This window comes from Lagenorhynchus albirostris, chromosome 18 (assembly GCF_949774975.1).
Source record: "Lagenorhynchus albirostris chromosome 18, mLagAlb1.1, whole genome shotgun sequence".
In the NCBI taxonomy this organism is placed as follows: Eukaryota; Metazoa; Chordata; class Mammalia; order Artiodactyla; family Delphinidae; genus Lagenorhynchus; species Lagenorhynchus albirostris.
In genome coordinates, this window is record NC_083112.1 from 70644317 (window position 1) to 70665566 (window position 21250).

At 41.4% G+C, this 21250-nt stretch overlaps 1 protein-coding gene across 1 annotated transcript in view; it reads left to right on the plus strand.

Annotated features, from left to right (window-relative positions):
- The window catches only part of LOC132508534 (protein-lysine methyltransferase METTL21E), a 135510-nt gene that overhangs the window by 7366 nt on the left and 106894 nt on the right, over positions 1-21250 (plus strand). The window contains exons 3-5 of the mRNA XM_060128715.1: positions 4565-4731; positions 5843-5960; positions 8747-11815. Of these exons, the coding sequence (XP_059984698.1) occupies positions 4565-4731; positions 5843-5960; positions 8747-9150 (689 nt within the window). The 3' untranslated portion in view covers positions 9151-11815. The remainder of the gene's footprint in view (positions 1-4564; positions 4732-5842; positions 5961-8746; positions 11816-21250) is intronic.

Genomic DNA, 21250 nt, shown 5'->3' on the forward strand with positions numbered 1-21250 from the left:
GCAATATATTCACATATATATTTTTAATCTCATTTCTATATAGAAGTAAAGATGTCATTCTTTAAAAAAAAATGACTAGCTCTGTTTATTTAGAAAGATAGTGAAAAAACAGGAATCATTTGTTATTACACTGTAGTTGTTGGGACAGCAGCACTGATCTGGTCAACTAACCTTTAAAAGAAAGTGCAAAGTCGGAGATGTCAGTGTGGTAACTGTAGATATTCACTGGCAAAGTTTTTAGAACAATGATTGGAACTTTAGGAGACGCTCCTGGGATTTAGTGTACTCTAACATCTATTAATCCCTGATACGTTAGGTGACTTGTCAAAGAAGTGCTGCATTTACAAGGGGTTTGCAAGGAGGCCCAAGAGGGCACATTCAGCTAAAGGTCAAGGAAGCAATTAATGTTCTCTGCTTTTCCCTAAAGAACTTCCAGAGCAAAAGCTGCCCCTCCACGCCCCATCTTAGCAAGGCAAGTGAATCTAGTGAAGTGAAAGTTAAAGTTCAAATACAACATATTACCAATATTATTTGGTTCTTAGAGCTCTTCCTGTGAATGTGAATACATGCCGTAGTTTAAGGAGAAATATAGTGAAATATATTAGAAGAGGTGACTCATGCTGAAGACTATCCGTTTTTCATCTCTTTGTTTTCTCTGCATCTCTGCCAAAGGTCAGTGTTTGTGGTGGTGATAGAGTGGGTGGTAGAGGGGGGCCCCTCTGTGGCACGCAGTGAGATTAGAGTTCTTTGGAGAATGCTTGGTTCTGTCTGGATCCTAGACAGGGCTCTGTGAAGGGATCACAGAATTTAGGACTGGAAATCATCTTGGCTGAATGTCCCTGCTGGATTATGGCCACTGAAGGAATTTTCCAACAAGGGCAAACTTAATTTACCTCCATCTTTCCACTATATTCCTCGAATGCTAGGAAGTGATGTTATTGGAGCTCATAGGACAGTTTGACAACTACATCTTCCCTTAGGACTCAGAGACTCAAGACCCCTCACTCTCGTTCTTGCCTCAGTGCCGTGGAGAAATTGGAAAGTCTCTTGAGGCCTTCACTTTCTTACATGGTGCATGTTCATCGTCTCAGAAAGGCCCCACTGATGTATGTATATCTCTCTGTATTTTGTCTCATTCATTCATTCATCCATTCATCTATTCTTCTTTTACGCATTTCCTACTTCCTTTCCTTTTCCACCTCCCTCCTGGCAACCATTCTAGTGTGTTTGATATGTATCTTTGATAAATATTTTCATTCATATCCATTTAAGGACTTGTGTAAAAATTTGGGGGTGGGGGCAGGATTACTGGATTGTAGGACATTATACAAAATGTCCTACAAAATACCTTAGATTAACAAAATACCTTAGATTGCTCTCCAGAATGACTGCAACATTCTGTATTCTCACCAGTGGTACCTGAGGTTCTGCCATTCCCACAAGCCCCCTATCACTCAGCACTGTCCAGCTTCTAATTTTTGTTAGTTTAATGAGTATAAGAGATAGCTTGTTTTAATTTGTCTATATCTGAGTTGGAACATTTCCATGTTGCTTTGTGGCTTTTTTGGTTTCATCTTCTGTAATCTGCCAGTTTATCTCCTTTGCTTATTTTTCATTGTGGTTACTATCTTTCTCCTTGTCAATTTGGAGGTTATACAGATTTCTTGTATATTCGAGATATTATCTCTTTTCAGTCTTAGACATTGTAGAAGATCTTTTCTCATCTGTCATCTTTTAATCTCATCCACACTTTTAATCTTCATTCACAGAATAGAAATCTTCACTTTTGATATAAGAATATTCATCACTTTTGGGTATTGCAGATTTTAAGAAGGTTCTCTCCTCCCTGCTTTCACAAAGATATCATCTTATACGATTAAATTTTTTTTCCTCTTACATTTGGTCTTTAATCCCTCTGGAATCTGCCTTTATGAAAGATTTTACGTAGAGATCCAGTTTTATTTTTCTCCATATAATGTGGCAGCTAACCCACCCCCTCTATCTACATGGGTTTGTCTCTGAGATCCCTATTTTGCCCACTGGTCCATTTATCTCTTGCAACAATACCATACTGTTTTTGTTACTATGGCTTTGTGGTATACCTAAATATCTAATAAAGCAGATATTCTCCTACCTCTTATTCTTCTTTTACAAAGTTAACTCTTTATGGATGTTTATTCTTCCATTTAAGTTTTGGAGTGAGTATATCAAGTTTCTTAAAAAAGCTAACTGGAATTATGATTGATTTTGTATTGAATATATATGACATTTTTATAGTATAAGTCACCCCATTTGTGTATAGAGCCTCTCTCCATTTATTCATATCATCTTTTATATCTTGTACTAAAAAATATTTCAAAACAGCAAGTATGAATTTGGGACTGCTGAATGTAATTTCAGCCTTGAGGTGTGTACAAGAATTTTGAAAGACGCGTTTAGAATGGCAGACATTTAACATGTCATCTAGATGTAAGCAATGATTCTATTCTACTTGAAAATAAAGGACTGCAGCCCTAGATACTCTTATTGGTTAAGTTCTCTCTGAGGCAGGGCTTTGCCCAGCTCAGCCTACCTCATGAAGGGAGGTGGGAAGGGGGTATCAGCACATGAGGGCTGACATTTTAAGGCACAGCTACCCCTCACACTAGGAAAAACCGTGGTCCAATCCACATTTTAAGCTGCTAATCAGATGAATGGCTTCTCCTGTCGTGCAAGGAGAAGCTAGTAAGGGACTAGAAAAGGAGGAAGACATGGGAAAATGTGCCAGAGTGTTCTAATGTATAGCCTCATCTGTTTCCTGGATTATTCCCCAACTAGGGCTGTTCAAAGATGCCTCTTCATCTTAAAGCTCCCAGTCCCTTCTTTGGAGTAACAATCGTACTTTCTCAGTTCACAGTGATGTCACCATTCTGCGGTAAATACCTCTAATCTATAATTTATCCTCCACGTATAGATACATAGACTCCACATCACATTGTTACCATTTTCTTTAATTTTTTTGTGTGTGTGAGAGAACATTTAAGATCTACTCTTTTAGCAAATTTCAAGTATACAGCACATTATTATTAACTGTAGTCATGGTGCTGTACATTAGATCTCCAGCACTTATTCATCTTACAAACTTTGTACCCTTTGACCTACATCTCCACGTTTCCCCCACCCCCTGCCCCTGGTAACCACCATTCTACTCACTGCTTCTACAAGTAACTATAGAATTTTCAATCAAGTACCACACAATCCAATATTTTTGTTTATGTGGTGATCTTGTTTTATCATTTAGTTTCATGACCAAAATATAATAACAGTTACAATGACAATAATTATAATAATTTATTGAACTCTATGTAACAAAGTGCTAAGCACATTATATACATCATCTCATTTAAATCTTCCAACACTATTTGATGTAGGTTCTTTTATCTTTCACATTTTATAAACAGGGAAATGGAGGCTTAGAGAGAGATGTGTATCTTGCTCCATAACTAGGTTTTTTTTTTTTTGCGGTACGCGGGCCTCTCCCTTTGCGGAGCACAGGCTCCGGACGCGCTGGCTCAGCGGCCATGGCTCACGGGCCCAGCCGCTCCGCGGCATGTGGGATCTTCCCAGACCGGGGCACGAACCCGTGTCCCCTGCATTGGCAGGTGGACTCTCAACCACTGCGCCACCAGGGAAGCCCCATAACTAGTTTCTGAATTCTTAGAGACAACTGGATTTTTAAAAATTATATCATAGCTTTTTAATAGTGCAGAGAGGGGCTTTGGAGCAACCAAAAAGGAGCTCAAATTTTGGCTCCTTCATTTACAATTTGCATGAACTTGGTCAAGCTGACAAAGCCCTCTGAGTCTTAGTTTCATTATCTGTAAAAGTGCAAATAATAATGCCTACCTCACAAGTTGTTGCAAAAATTACGAGAAATATTATATACATATTTATCATGGTCTGGCCTGTGAAGTATGTGCTCAGTAATTGGTGGTTGATGTTGCTTATGAAACATACGTGATATTGTGGATGTTAAGATGCCATGAGTTGTCACCAAATAATAATATAAAATAAGTAATAATAAAATAATATAAGGGTATATTGTTGGGTGGTATCAAATGTCTTTTGTCTGGATAAAGGCAGGTCATAAAAGATCTGCTACTATTCCATTATTCAAATAACTGGCATCGCACTGTGTAGCCAGTACGAATAGTTGAGATCTTAGATTCCATCACCAATCTTTCTTTTGCTCTGTGAATAGATTGGCAGCCTTTAAAATACATTGCTTTTTAAAAAAGTATATCAGTTACTGTTTATTTCACATAGCATTTCAGAAATGTCTATTGGTGATTTCAACCTCAGGGAAATTCAGAAGGATGTTGCTATCCTGATGTATGAAATATTAGCTTCTGTTGAGTTATTTTCAAATAGCTTACCTTACTATTATTATGTTGCACCTAAAATCAGTGCCTATTCAAAAGCAACTTAGCATAAGTAGAGATGCTGCCCCTCCATCAGGTTCTCCTTCGCTATGGTTTAGTACCACAACCACTGCCTTGTTGTTTTTTTATCCCCCTCCTTTCAGAGAACAGAGAAGCCGATGATGACAGGAAAGTGGTTGCAGAGATCATGCAGAGGTGTTTCGTTCCAACTTTAGTAACAGCCATCTCCTGGGAGGGATTTCATTTCGTTGGTCATGAGATTCGGATTACTGAAGCCATGGATTGTTACGGTGCTGTTGTTTGGCCATCGGTATGAATTCATACAAAGTTTGCTGCATTTCAATGAGTTCTCATCCGATGTTGTTCGTTATTATATACTGTTTGGAAGGAGAAAGGAGGCTCCATGGTTCTCTTTTGTGACCTCAAACAACACTAAAATTTAGAAATCACGAAATAGGGAAGATGCTTTTACCAATGAATTCTATTTCTGATTTGTAGCGTTAATAAAGAGTGTTGTTTACATCTTCAGTTTTTTGTGACTATAAGTCACAGAAGTTTAGAATAGTAAACATTTTAATTTCCCATTTAACTGGTTCCATTTGAGTTAAACAATTATAATGAAATCCATTTCAGTCTCAACACGCAGAATATTCTAAAAGACCACCACTTATTTATCAATTGTCCTATGAAGGGTGCAGACCCCCTCCCCCCACTGTCTGCCTCAATCCCAAACACACACTTCTTTTTTTTCTCTTTTATAAATTTATTTATTTTTGGCTGCATTGGGTCTTCGTTGCTGTGCGCAGGCTTTCTCTAGTTGTGGTGAGCGGGGGCTACTCTTTGTTGCCGTGCATGGGCTTCTCATTGTGGTGGCTTCTCTTGTTGCAGAGCACGGGCTCTAGGCATGTGGGCTTCAGTAGTTGCGGCACGCGGGCTCAGTGGTTGTGGCTCACGGGCTCTAGAGCGCAGGCTCAGTAGTTGTGGCGCATGGGCTTAGTTGTTCCGCAGCATGTGGAATCTTCCCGGACCAGGGCTTGAACCTGTGTCCCCTGCATTGGCAGGCGGATTCTTAACCACTGCGCCACCAGGGAAACCCCACACACTTCTTTAAAATGACTGTTATTATTAGAAGTTGCTGCTTTTAAGGATAATCAAGCCTAAGTAACTGAACTCTATATTCTTAGTTCTCTTTTCTCCCCAACAATCCCCAAGGACTTTTCCTATCCTAAGTGTTGAACCTACTGAAGGATGTACTTCTGTGGATAATTTTCTATAGTGATGTGTATGGATGCACACATGCACTCACATGGGCTCACATACGTATCATAGCGTTCGTGGGGTATTTATCTAATAGAGTTTAATTTTACTTTCTGTGATTACTTGCCAAGCACTACTTTTTTCTTTTTTTTGAATTTTCATAGGCCCTTGTTCTATGCTATTTTCTGGAAACAAATGTAAAGCAGTATAACATGGTTGACAAAAATGTGATTGAAATTGGAGCTGGAACAGGGTTAGTCTCCATCGTGGCAAGTTTACTTGGTAAGCAGGTGTTTTTGATTGAGTGGGATCAGCGAATTCCATGATCCTGTATCATTAGTTGCTTTTACTATCCAGTTTACTATGACCTGGGCCAATTTTAACCCCTTAATTTGTTAAATGGGCTTTATCAGGAAACTGATGTTAAAGTCACCCATTTGGTTTTCTGGGAAGCTGGATTTTTATCCTGGCTAACTGGGATGTGCACCCCAGCATCCTGACTGCTGGAGGACGTGTGAAATACTAGGCATAGGCAGAGCTGACTATGCGGACTCAGACGATCTTTATTTAAATTTTAACCCCATTTCAACATTCCCATGTACTTGTATATTCCTTTTGGGTGTTGAAGTCCTATGCTTTTATGAAAAAGCATCTGTTAGAATAGAGAAAAAGTATGAGAAATCACGTCTGCTTCTAAGTTTAGGCGTTTGTCCATCAATTTTCTCAGTTATTTCCATTTTTCTTTTGCAATCCCTTGTTCTTCCACCAGCATCTTCTTTTCCAACTAAAAGTGATTGTCTATATGTAAGCCTGAGCCTGCTTCAGTTCAGTCTTTTTTGTTGCTGTTATCTATTTCATGGCCTTAATTTAGCTGCCTTCTCTGATGTGTGCTGCCCACATCTGTCCTGATTTCCTTCATCTTCAGAAGTGCACACCTGCCACTCTAAAATCTTGAGAGGAATTCAAGATTTAGCAGTTTACAACTTTCTAAACACTGGGGAAATATAAGACCCTTGAAGTCCTCTCCAAATATAATTTTTAGATTGCTCTGTCTTGATATTGCTTTCTAAAGTCACCATTCCATTTAGTATGGACAGTGTCAGAGGCACATTGGATTTATTCCTGAAGCCTTCCTCATTTAAGAGCAGAATTTGTGTTTTGGGAAGTTGTTCATTCATAATTAAAAAATTTTTTTTATTGGAGTATAATTGCTTTACAGTGTGTTAGTTTCTGCTGTACAACAAAGTGAATCAGCTGTATGTATACATATATCTTCTCCCTCTTGGACCTCCCTGCCCCCCATCCCACCCATCTAGGTCATCACAGAGCACTGAGCTGAGCTCCCTGTGCTATAGTGCAGGTTCCCACTATTTATTTTACACATGGTAGTGTATTTATGTCAAACCTAATCCCCAAATTCATCCCACCCTCCCCTTCCCCACTGTGTCCACATGTCTGTTCTCTACGTCTGTTTCTCTATTCCTGCCCTGGAACGGTACAGGTTCACCTGTACCGTTTTTCTAGATTCCACATACATAATACATCATGTTAATACACGATATTTGTTTTTCCCTTTCTTGCTTACTTCACTCTGTATGACAGACTCTAGGTCCATTCACATCTCTACAAATGACCCGGTTTCATTCCTTTTTATGGCTGAGTAATATTACATTGTACATATGTACCACATCTTCTTTATCCATTCATCTGTCAGTGGACACCTAGGTTATTGTAAATGGTGCTGCAATGAACATTGGGGTGCATGTGTCTTTTTGAATTATGGTTTGATCCTTTTGGTCTGCTCCTATAACTTGAAACAAATATCAAAAGGTGGAAACTTTGTTTAGTCAGTGATGATATTTACCTCTCTAGACACAAAGATCTTAATAGTCAGATAGATTCTATTCCTATGGGCAGGGTCGGGGGACAGAGGGGGTCCTTCCTTATCTTGGGATTTTAAAAAGATTTATGAAAAATGATAGACCCACCCACCCCACTAGAATGTAGAGATTCATATCTCTGTGATTCTACCAATGAAATGCTTATTTTCCTCCCATTTTAATATGTTCCAGAAAATACAGTCAGTGGCCAGAGAAACTTGCCATCTTGGGTGAAGAATGGGCTGTAAACCAGTCTGGGCTGAACTAGACTTCCCTTCCATTTCTTCTTTCATGTCTGATGATGTAGAAACAGCCAATCCTAGGCTTATTTACACATTGTTTTCAGGCTCTGCTACTGCTCAAAGTTCACTTTAAGGGCCAAATTTTATTGGTTTTTGCTTTCTGATTTCTTCCTGACAATGACCACCAGTACTCACTTTTACCTTGGGGATTGTTTATCTCTTCTTCATCTGAGCATTCTGTCCTGTGTCTATGATCTTTGGTTGTATGAGCACTATATGTGGGTTGTAGCTAGGTTTTAACATCTCTTAATGGGAAGAGACAGACTTATAATGGGGTCCAGCTGAAAAGACTTATAATGGGGTCCAGCTGATCTTTGGTTGTATGAGCACTACATGTGGGCATGAACATGGGTGTCCTGATACTTTCCATGTAATGACATTGAAAAGTCTTCTCTCCTCCCTCCATTTCTCACACTTGAGCACTTCCTCGTCAACGATAACGATGCCCAGTGTTATATACACCCGTTTGGTCTCACATGACTGGGGCTCAGACTTCTTTTAGTGAAGAACCCTTTCATCTTTCAATTGTGACATCTGATTGTTCCAGTGAGGGTACCAAATACTTTGAATTTCCCTTTCTCTTGATTTTTTAAGTAGATAAATAGAAAATAACAGCAACAATAACAAAACAAGACAGACAAAAAACCAGGAGAACAGAAAAACGCAGCAGAGTGCAGAAGTGCCTGGGGAATCTAATTGTTTGTAAGGAGACGCATAAAGGTGCCTTAGCATCCATTTTGAAGGGATTTCCCTCCTGTGTGTACTGACCAGTCCTTGACATGAGGTTAGCATTTGTGCAGAATTGTAAAGTGCATGGTGGCTTGAAACCTAATTGCTTTACCTTATCCCATGAAGGTTACTTTTCCTACTGTCCTTTGTTTCCCAGGTGCACATGTGACTGCCACAGATTTACCTGAGTTACTTGGAAACCTGCAATATAATATTTCCCAAAACACCAAAATGAAATGTAAGCATTTGCCTCAGGTTAAAGAGCTCTCCTGGGGTGTAGCTTTAGACAAGAACTTTCCCAAGGCTTCCAGCAACTTTGACTACATCCTGGCGGCCGATGTTGTCTATGCTCATCCATTTCTGGAAGAACTCCTCATTACTTTTGACCATCTGTGCAAAGAAACCACCGTCATCCTCTGGGTCATGAAATTCAGGTTGGAGAAGGAAGATAAATTTGTAGATAGATTTAAGGAGTTGTTTAACCTGGAGGAGATTTCCAGTTTCCCTAGCCTGAATATTAAGTTGTATAAAGCTATGAAGAAAAATTGGAGGAGTGCATGATATCCTCAGAGGAGGACTTGGAAAGGGAAGGCAATTTCTAGTGATTATTATTGCTTTAACAAAAAACCTGGATGATCTGATATAGCTGACTTTCCCAAGGGGACACACACACACACACACACACACACACACACACACACACACGTGCACACGCACCTTGCCCCAGACAGGGATTTTCCCAGATATAGCACACAGGTGTATAGGATGGCAAAGCCATTCTGTGTGGTAATTGGTTAGGACAATGTCTGCTTTCCTTATCTTTCTATAGTACTATTTATAATTATTATCATCTTAATAAATGGTGCAATTATTGTTAATGTATAACTGTAGAATGATGGTTTTTAATAATAGTATGTCTAAAATGTTTTAAACATAAGCTTATGTGATTCTCTCTTTAGAAATAATGAAATGGACTATAGTGGGCTCTACAAATAAATCTGACTAGGCAGACAGAGAAGGTAATGGTCAATGTTAGATTATTGTGGCTTCATTAGTGCCAGCTTATTGGTGGTCTGTCTTCTCTGCTTGGCAGGGTGGGTCTCCAGCACACCCTCTGAAATCAGTAAAGCTGGTGGATTCGAGGTTACAGGCAAGGACATTTCACTCCAGTAAATGAAAAATGAATGGAAGAAAACATAAAATCAGTTGAGATTTTGGAGGAGCCATTGTTTTATTTTTAGGCCAAGTACAGTTATTCTGCATCACAGAAAGAGAAATAAATATAAAAACTTTTCGTGTGTATAAAAATACACATGAAAAGATTTCAGTCTCTAATCTCAAATAACCAGACATATGGCTGGTTTTAAAGTTTAAAGCTCTTCTGATAAACATATAGAGACCTAGATATTTGAAATCCTATGTGCTTTTTTTTTTTTCACAAGGACCTTAGAGATTAGAATAAAGTCTGAAGTAAGTAAAGTCAGTGCAAGAAGAGCAAAATATTAGGATTTTTTACCACATAAGAAGACTAGCGGTTGGTAACTCTTCCGGGTTCTCGGTGATGTTGGCTAGGCAGGCTCTGTGCCCTCGGGGTGGTCCTTGCCCAGCCCTTTCTGCTTTGCTGGAAGTTCTCAGTCTACTCAGGGTTGAACAGAGCTGAAAAGTTTATTTCCTAGGACTTTGACCTTAAGCCAGGATGCAAATGTACTCTCAGTGGGTTTTTTGGTATGCACGGTTCCTGGGGTCATCTCTCAATAATTACCAGTATTTATACGCCCCTTTATAGTTTTCACAGCCTGCTGTGTACATAAAGTCAACTAATCCTCACAACCATTCTAAGAGTCTATGTAATATCAGTATCCCCACTGCACAGGTAAAGGAGCCGAGGCCACCAGGGGTGGAGCCACACAGCTGCAGAGTGGCAGCGCTAGGCACTCAGGCCCAGGTCTGAGTCCAGAGCCCGTGTTTTTTTTTTTTTTTAACCATTGCTCTGCCTTTATGTATTTAAAACAGTAATTTTCCAACTCTTGTAAGTGAGTGAAGTCATTTCTTTCAAGTGAAATCAGTACCTGGAAAGGTAAGCAAATGCATCAGGAGAAGATGAGAATCTTTTTCTCTGGTGTCAGGGAGGCTCATTTAGAAGGTGACATTTAAGCAAAGCTGGAAGGAGGTGAGGGAAGCAGCAGTGCAGGTATCTGGGGAGGTGTGTCCCAGGCAGAAGGAACATCTCTGCCAGGACCTTAAAGCCGGAGCCCACCGGTCCTCAGGAGGAAACATCGGAGGCCAGTGAGCTCGGAGCAGGGCGAGCGGGGAGGCTAGGAAGCTTCAGTATCGGCGGCGGGACGGGGCCTTCGTGGCAGGCTGGGTTCTCCGGAAGCAGGCCAGGAGGCGGCATTTGATGTGCAGGCCATTTTTAGGGAGTGTCGTGGGGATCAAGACCTGTGGAAGGGGCAGAAGGAAGCGGGGCAAGGTGGAGCTGCCGTGCACGGCCTCAGCCGACCCACCCCCATGGGGCTGTGGACCTGGGGGCGGGGATGGGGGGCGCTGAGACTGCTGAGCCTTGATAACCCGTGTCGCACAGTCACTGGACGCAAGTGGCCCGGGAAGGCTGTGACCTTGGGCGAGGTGACTTACGCCGGGGGGTCGGGTGAGGCGATGCCCGCGGACGTTGACAGCCCAGGGCCGCCGGCCAGCAGCGCTGCCCGCGTGGAGGCGATGAGTCCTCCTGAGGGGTCTGAGCAGCACATCAGGGCAGCCGCAACCTCAAGGCCATTGCGAGGACCTTGGCTCTTCCTCCGGTGAAGCGGAGGATCGCGGGATGGTTTGGAGTGGAGGAGTGAAGCAGTTACCCCTCCGTGTAAGGACCACTCCAGCTGATGTTCCTAGGATACTACGCAGGGCGGAGGGACCAGCGGGGAGGCTGTGGTGGGGATGGCAGCCCGGGCCCCCGCGGGGACTGTGCCCGGAGGTGGCGAGAAGGGGTCGTTTCTAGAAGAGTCTGGAAGCTAATGCCCACCGACCTTCTCTCCATGTTGAGTATGAGTGTGAGGCTGACTCGGGAGTGTTTGGTCCGAGCTGCTGGACATCACAGAACAAAGAACATCAGAGTCATCGGCTGAGAGGTCGTTTGCACAGCTCACGCGGGGAGCAAAAGAGTGAACAGGAGCTGAAACGAGGACTGAGCCCCCAGGTGGCCGCGGTGAGGTCAGACACAGCTAGACCCGAGGTATGTTTTCGAGGCTCTGCCCTCCTTCCCCCAAATTATATTCGGGTCTGTTGACTCTGAAAGAATTTACTGCCACTGTGGTTTTTGAGCTGGCCAGCAGAGTCTCAAGGTTCCGAGAAGCTGCCTCAGAGGCTTCTAGGAGGGTTTTAGGTGAAACAGCATGAATCTTGGGGTAACAAATGAAAAAAATGGCTCCTCTGCTAAAAAAAGGTTGTATATCACTACTAAGCTATTTTTAGTTAGACTAAAGTGTCCTTCTTTCAAAGACTGTGTTAGAACCAAGCCAGCCGCGTGGTTCTTAACAGTTCCTCTTTCTCCAAGTGCCAGTCTGTCAAACACAGTGCTCAACACCCATTGTTTTATTCTGTTTTATAGCATTCCCTTGCAAATTGGAGCACCCACCCACATACCCTGTGTCTCCCCTGCTTCACTCCATTCTGCGTGTTTGTCTACTTTTATCTTTGTGCTATCTTTTCTCCACACTTTTCTAGATTCAATTTTACAATAATTGAATTCCAAAAGATGTAATTTGAGTAGCTTTTTTCTATCTTACAGTTTTTTTTTTAATGGCTAGGAATTGATGTGTTAACTTTAACCCAAGAGAATTTACTGTGAATTTTGCCTTTGCTCCCCTTCCTTCCTCCCTCCTTCCCTCCCTCCCTCTCTCTCTCTCTCTCTTTCTTTCTTTCTGTCTTTCATTCTGACAGGTTAAACTACGCTACTGAAAACCTTAGTCTATTTCTTGCAGTAACTTTCTGGGTTTCTAATAGAGTAACAATACTGACTGTCAAGGTTTTAATAGAGGTTATCACAGAATCATTATTGCTTCACAGCAGACATACCAACTTGCTGGCAGTACTCTGCAGCTTAAAATTTCTGTTATATGCATGTAAACACGAAAGTTTTTGTGCCCCAGGCCATATCCGCTGACTTTAGGAAACTAAATACTGTACTCAAATCTTCTGTCTTAGAATTTACTGATCTATCCTATTTCATTTGTACCAATTTTTGTCTACCAGAATGTTAAAACATTGGTTTTCATGCCATATTAATATTTGGTTCTCTTTTTGGATAAAGAATTATGGCATTGGGTGACTTCCTAAGAGATTTGGAGCCATAGAATAAAGAAAGAAGATGAGGAAACATAACAGAATGGAATGTTCCTTTTTTTTTCCTTTAAATCCTCAGATTCCAGCAGCTTGGTGTTCTCTGTGAATGCCTGGTCTTTGTACACAGAGATCACGTCCAACTTACTTTAAGCATTGCTGTTGGCATGAGAGCAGATAAATAATTTCTGAATATCCTTTGGTAGTAAAACATATCCACTGGGTAGGATTTTGATACAAGAAAATATTTACATGTACTAATTTTGAAAACAATCTTGGGACCTTGGGCTCTAGAAATAAAAGGATTAAAGTCAAATTAAGTAGATCAGATAAGTAAGCTTAGTGATAAGTTTAGAAGAAAGTTAATTATACTGTGCCTCTTTTCTCAATTCCACTTTAACTTAATTTTCATGGAAATCTACACGTGAAGGAAGTAAAAAAATTGTCAAATATGTACATTTTTTCCACCAAATTATAAGGCAGTACTAAATAAGATTGGGAATGCAGCAGGTAAATCCTTTCATAAAACGTAGGGGATACGGGCAAAGCAAAATTGAAAAATCATAGATATTTGGTGGTGTGTTTGTGTGTTGACCTGATTCTTCATGTCTGCTTTATGGAGTCTGGAAATAGTTCACAAATGATTTCCACATCCAGGTTTTGGCATTTTTGAGTTTGTGATGTGAAATTTAGTCTAGAATATTTACCTGCAAGCCCAATTTCAGTATGTGCTCTGCTTCCAAGTTTCACACATAATCAAAGACAGTGTTCTGTACAATTGCATGGTTGTATTAATGGGACAGTTGTGTCTTAGGTGGCCTTAGGTAGCATCAGTTAGTTCTGTGGTCATACTAACTCCTTTTACTAAGAGTTTCTGGCCTGGACATGAGTATTTACTCGGATTGCGTAATATGTTGTAGTTAGATTGCTGGGCACACACCATTGACTGCCTGTGCTATTGAACTAACCTTTGGCCTCTATCATCAACAATGCTTATACTGGGAAAGCTTGAAGGCAGGAGTTTTTCCTCTCACTTCTCTCAGTTTCTTTGTTTCTGAGGCAATTGTCTTTCCTTGAAATCCAATCAAGTTTTAGAATTGGCACTCGACCATCAAGGAATTTAAAAGCATCACTAAAAATGAAAACAGATGTCCAGGTCAATTTTTCGATAAATGGCATTAACAGAAAAAAAAAATAGGAAAATATTGGCTATCTGCTGCTAATTACTAACACTTTAGCATACCAAAATGTATTGTTAGATTTTCTAAACAAAAGCACAAACTGACTAAAACTAAAATAAGGCATATAAAAGTACTCTAATGGCTAGGCATTATTTCATAATGCCACAAATACAGGACACAAGGCTTCTGAAAATTTTTTATTTGGTAATGCTAGATTTTGTAGCTTAGGCTTTTGAAAATTTCCATATTTTCATTGTCCACAGTCTGTATGTCTATACTCTTCTTTGTTTTGATTTTAAATTATCAGTCACCCCTTACCTTCAGTGGATTTTGTGTGTGTGTGTGTGTGTGTGTGTGTGTGTGTGTGTGTGTGTGATGATTTAATTTGGGTTTTCTTATCTGATGCCATGGTTTAATTTGGGTTTCTTATCTCTTTCTGTGTTTCCTTTGTTGGAAGAGTATAAATCATAATGGTAAAGGTTTTCTCTTTGTCCCAAACCATCATAAATAAGCCCAAAGAACAGGCCATAAAAATGTAAGAAATTCTTAGATTAAAAAACATGAGTAACGTTTTTTACCCACCTGGTGTTCAGAGGTAAAAGTACAGTTTGCAACTAGTAAATTATTAACACTTTTCTACCAAGGATTTCCTTCTTCCTTAGGATCTCTGTGATTAATATGTCATCAGTTTAAGAATGAGAAGGGTGTCAAACATGATAAACATATTTTATAATCATGTGTTCAAAAGAGGAATTGAGGGGCTTCCCTGGTGGCGCAGTGGTTGAGAGTCCGCCTGCCGATGCGGGGGACACGGGTTCGTGCCCCGGTCCGCGAAGATCCCACATGCCGCGGAGCGGCTGGGCCCGTGAGCCATGGCCGCTGAGCCTGCGCATCCGGAGCCTGTTGCTCCGCAACGGGAGAGGCCACAACAGTGAGAGGCCCGCGTACCACAAAAAAAAAAAAAAAAAAAAGAGGAATTGAGGAATAATTCTAATATGATTATAATTAGTTGGAATAATTATACAATTATTCTAATAAATATAATATATAATAAGAATGTGCAGCATTCTTGGGGTGGGGGGAGCAAAGTGCTAGAGCGGCTGGGAACAGATTTCATATTTTTTTGAAGGTAATTCAAGGAGACTTAAAGGCAATTATAAGAATGCAAAATAACTAATGTAAATACCTTTTACTTTCTTGATATTTTATTTTTCTTCTCTAGGTAGCCATCTAATGGCTGTCATTCATTCATTCAGTATTTACTGAAACCCCAAGCAGGGGCTGTAGACACACAGTGAACAAGGTGGATGGGGCAGTCCTCCTGGAGGCTTCAAGTTCAGTGTAAATGGGCAGATGCAGCAAAGTCAATGCATGGAGGGGGAGACAGACATGTTTTCAGTGCAGTGTCAGGTGTGGTGATAGGAGGGGAAGTAATCCACAACCAGGGTGTCAGTGAAGACTTCCCGGAGAAATAACCTGTAGCTGGGAAAGGAGATGGAGACAGGGGCGCTTTCTGGGAAGCCGAGAGTAACCCCCTTGAACCACTCTCTGGAAAAATTGTAGCTTCTAATAATTCTTGCTGAAACAACTCCATTTACGGAATACTCACAGCTTTGGTCTCTGTTTTAGATATTTTACATAGAGCTCACTGAATACCTCTAATACCCTGGAGGTATTAGCCCATTTTACTCATGAAGAAACTGAGGCTCAGTGGGGGTGAGCAGCTTCTCTGATGTGTGTCTGGTTGGGATGGGAACCTTGGTCTCTAAGGCACCAAAGCTTCTGCTCTTTTCGAGAACTGCCCTGTGTCCATTTTCCACTCTGAACCTTGCAAGAAAATCCTGAATTTGAATTTTATTCTAGCTAATTCGGAGCAATTCACTAATTGCTCTGAATTTAGTGAATGCTGTCTTTATTTGTACAAATTAGCGTAAGTGGGATACTATTGCTATGTATCTGCATTGTGAACAGTAAATCACTAGGAGAATGAGTGTATAAGCAAAGATTTAAATAAAATTTTCTTTGCAAAAAAAAGAAATCGGACAAAGATTAATTTAAAGATATGTAGTGATCTTAAAACAGCTCAGGCCGAATGAGGTGAAGGCAGAGGATGCCCTCAGGTGACTCCTCAGCGGGAAAGGCCAAGGGGGCGGGGCTGAACTTTAGAACATCATCCGATCTGTCAGTGACGCGGCTGTTTACAGAGCTGTTCCTAGGTGGGAAGGCTCACTCTGCATCAGCACGGAGCTAAGCCGCGGGGTGAGGGGAGCATCCCAGTCCAGGAAACCACCTTTTCAGCAATCTTCCCAGGCGAAGGCAGAACTGACTCAGGCAGCGTGGCCTTCTGCAGCCCCAGCAGAGGGCACCGGGGCTGTGCCGGGGAGACTGGAAGGACACCAGAGTACTTGGCTAAGTGGAAACGGCCAAGGGCGTCCATCAGCCTGAGGTTTATCCGTTGACAGGCCCCGCTGTTCCGGGAGGGCGATACTGATACTGCTGAGTAAGCCTCACACTCTAGCGAGAGGCCTGGACCACTGACGGAGTGTTAGGCGATGCGGGCCGGTGCCTGCTGCCGTGACGCCAGCACAGGGCAGCTGTCAGGGGCTGTCCCTGAGGGCCCCGCTCAGAGGACCCTGGCCATTGCCGCTGGATGGCGATGCGAGCCAGACCACAGAATGTTCCAGAAAACAGAGAAGGATGTATGTAAACTTCCGGCGGGACTTGGCTACCCGGGGCAGTGACAACTTCCAGGGCGGGATGGTAGGGAGGAAACTCTATAGAGAGAAAACCTCAAGATTACTGAGGAAAAGGAATCGCAGGATAAGTTTCTCTCTTTCTTTATTACGTATATTCCTGTGTGCACTGACCAGCAGACACCGAAGCCCGCTGACCGACCTCTCTACTCAGCAAGTGCCTGAACGTGGAGTCTGATAGGTGCAAGAAGTGGAAGCCAGCATCTGAGGACATGTCAGCTCGAATGCCCATAAAATCCACTTCAGATAAAAAGTGTGCATTGATTCTATCTTTTGCTTCTACCAACTAGGTGAAAGGCTAGGGATTTGGATACCATTCCCTCAAAACTCGGGGAATTAAATCCGAGTCTGAAATTACCAAACATTGCCACTGGGAGGCCCCAGTGATCTGTAAAATGAACTTCCCTATCTGAATAAATAAGTGAAAATAAAAGAAATGATTTAAACAAGTGAATTGAATTATGAAAGATTATATGCAAATGGACCCAAAGCGGTAAGGGGTAAATACAGCACAGTAAAATGTGATAAATACGTGGTGCCGTCTGCCTTCATTAGGGATTGTTTAAATTCCACCCCCGCCTCAGCGCTGTGCACACGAAAGGAAATAAAGTCTCCAAGAAAAGGGAAAACAAGGGCTGGTTTCCAGTTATTTGAACACTATACGCGTGCTCCTGGCTGCGTGTGTGTGTGTGTGTTTGTGTACGTGTGTGAGGGGGAGGGGAGGAGAGGAGAGGGAAGAGTATAAACATCTGGCCATATTTTCATTTCTTGTAATACAGTGGTTCTCAAACCTGAGCGTGGCTCAGAATCACCTGGAGAGCTTGGTAAACACAACTAGATGGGTCCCAACCCCAGAGTTTCTGATTCAGCAGATCTGGAGTGGGGCCTGAGAATGTGCATCGCTAACAGGTTCTCTGGCCTGGGGACCACACTTTGAGAACCGCTGTTGTCATACATGACACTTCAACCTTGAGTGTTAATCATTTGAAACGAGGGCATTTTGGCATATCAGGGAGATGCGCCCTTTCCCCTATTCTGTGTCCGATCACTCACATCTTAAAATGCCCCCTCTTCCTCGAATGAACACTTTACCCCGTGGAACCTTCCATGAACCCCCTACATATATTCCCGTAGGCTCTATCCTTTCTAAGTTGTTGGGAAGACAACTTTATCAGCACGGTATGATACAGACGAACCTTTTTGCTTGCCCTGAATGTTCTTTTATGTTGATGTACCATTTATGTTCATTTTGAGTCTAGCTCATTAAGTGTGGTTATAAATAGTCTGTGAAGTGAAAAGGAAGTATGAAAAATTATATGGAGATTGTTTCACAGTCAAAGACTAAAGGGATATTTCTTGAAACTCTAGCTTGGGGACTCTGAATATAAAATGCTTGTAAGCTATTAAAGAACAGACAGTGACAATGTTTAATTTTATTGCTACAGTGTGTAATAGCTCCATATTCAAATGAGCTCTTAATTAAAATATGTGTAGATGCTCCTAGCACCAGAGATTTGGCTCCCAACTCTTGTATCGTCTTTTTAGAGGGAAAGTTCTCATATACACAAGAGTGACAGCATTTGGGGTAGGATTTGTTGTGGTGCAAAGGAGTTTGTCAGGCCTGGGGTGCGGGAGTTGTTGGTTTCACCGCAGTAGGTAGGTATCTGGGCAAGCACCCCATTTGTCACCTACCTTCCCCACCTGCCCAATAAGCTAGAAGATGTTGGCATTGGTGAGATTTTTTTTTTTTTTTATTGCCACTAGTGAAATATTCTGGCAATGGGGTGTAGCATTTTTTTCTCTTTTCAAATTTGTGATGAATTAGAGCCACATTCTTCCATGAAACTGGCCTAATCATACCTCCAACTAGATGATCTCTGTGAAGTAATTTGAAAAACTGGAATTCCTCATCATCACTGTAAAAAATAATTAAAAATAAAAGCAACTGGAATATTCTGAAAGTGGGGTTGGAGAGAAGCATTCCTTTTCTCTTTCCTAATACGAGTGCACAGGCATCGTGTTGATCTGCTGGCTCAGAGCGGTGGTTCTCAGCCCTGGCTGGCACTCAGAACCCCTGTGAAACTTTAGAGAAAATACTGTTTCCCTGGCCCTGCCTTTACCCACTGGATTAGAACCTTCAGGGGTTGGTAGGGGTGCATTTTGGTACAGGAATCTGTATTTTTAAAAATCTCCCTACAAGATCCTGTTCATTAGCCATTTTGGGAGAAGTACTGGTTTGGTGTAGGTGACGAATCCAGCTCAGGTTGTCCCTCTGTGGCTTTTATTGCACTCTCGTGGCTTGTGAGTTACTGAATCACTTATGAATTCCGAGTTTTCTCATTGCATGTAATTGCTAAATGGAGAATTTTCCACCTGAAAGCCCCCAACTGTACTGAAACCAACCTCAGATATATCCTAGGATACATTTTCTCTGGGGCTCAGCCAATACAGATTAATTAATTGTTGTGGGAAGAAAGAAAACATACTACCTCACCTCAGCACTGGAATATTAATTGATTAATCAAGAGAAATTGGAATATTACCATGTTCAACACAAACCACACCCTTTGCTCAACAAGCCACAAAAAACACCATTTTCCAAGAACCCAGGAAGTTCAGTGTCCTAGAACAGGGACTGTGCTGTCCACAAAGCAGTGGGCAGGTGTTACCTAGACAGGAAGACTCAACCGGGGGCTAGATGTGTCGAGAGAAGGGAAAAACAGTGACTCACAGGCCCCAAACAGTGACTCACAGACTCACCCAGGTTCTCAGTGCTTTCAGCAACATTTATTATTTCCACTTTTTGCGTCAATACGTTGGATGGAGGGAAAACACCAGACAACAATGCCTAACATCATAAGAAAATAACATGACATTAAAAGGCGTATAACGTATAAAGACTACATCAGATGTCTCTGTATTATTTCTTATTAGTGCACGTGAATCCACAGTTACACCAAAAAAAGTTTTTAAGAAGAAATGTGTGTGTGTTCAGAGGTATTTATTTGTGTATGGATGAGGCATACAAAACTTTTTGTCCTTCCCTTTCCCCACCCACCTTCCTCTGTATGTGGATGTCTAGGATGCATGTGGAAAATCTTCAAACAGTGCAGTGCTTGGGGTGCAGGGGCAATGAAGGGCTGTGAATTGTCTGATATCACAGCTGCCCTCTATTGAAGAGTTTCTTTGAGCCACAGGGACTTCGCTAAGCTCCCTATATTCATTATCTCATTTAATTCTTAGGAGGGTCTTGTACCTAAATAGTATTATCCCATTTTACAGATGAGGAAATGAAAGCTTAGTGAGGTTAAGCTAGGTAACACAGGTCACAACAGGCTACAAATGGTGGAGTAGGATTTGAACTTAAGTCAAACGTTGAAGTCCATGCTTTCTTGGTTTTACCTACTACCCCATCTGTAAGGTGATGGGAATTGTACCTACTGGCATCAAATCAAGTGTTTTTGTCTGACTGAGCTGCTTTAGAAGAAACTATTGACTCCAGAAATGATTCAGAATTCTCATGCCCCCCCAAAATATATATATTTTTAAAAAGAACTAACCAGCTATATAGACTATTAGGAACCTGGAATTTCAAGTTTAGGAGTCCAACCTCTTATTTAGTGTGAAATCATCTTCTGAAAATGCAGTATATTCTAATTATGAGAAAGTACTTTCTTATATGGAACTGAAATTTGCTTGCCTCTTAGATCTAACAAAAAATAAGCCTCTCTACACAAAACAAGGCTTTTCTATAAAGCTGCAATGAGAGAAGCATGAGGCAGTCTGTCCTTTTCAAGCCAGACATTTCCAGTTCTTTTTCAATCATATGCCATTTGACATTACTTTGAGAATCTTGATTATATTCCTTGGACATACTCCAATTACTCAATATCTCCTCTTAAATTGTGGTCTTCCAGACTTGAGGCAGTGCTACGGAGGTGGTCTGACCTAGATGGAAAGCACTTTTTCTGAACATAATACTTTAACAATGGAATGGCAGGCAGTGGCTGTACTTCATAGATATGGAAGGAATCAAGAAATCTTGCTTCTAGGAATCTGACTTTAGACTTCAGGTCTACAGGAAATGCAGTAGTGAAATGCATTGCTGTACATGTCTGGGCCCACCCAGGGAGAGTATGGGATTTCCTGCGGAAATTCCTATCCGCCATAAACTCAAAGAATTATTTGCTTTGCAAGGTCAGAGTCCAATGTTTCCCTTTTGCTAACTGATGAAATTACTCAAGCCCATGCTAGGGTTGTGTACTAGGTAGGGAGTGGTCATCCACCTGAAGGAGATGGGAAATTATAAGTACCTACCTGAACTTGGCTCCTAGCTGAAGAGTCAAGAAGGAATGTGACTTCCTATCTGACGTTAGACATTTTTCCTATATATGT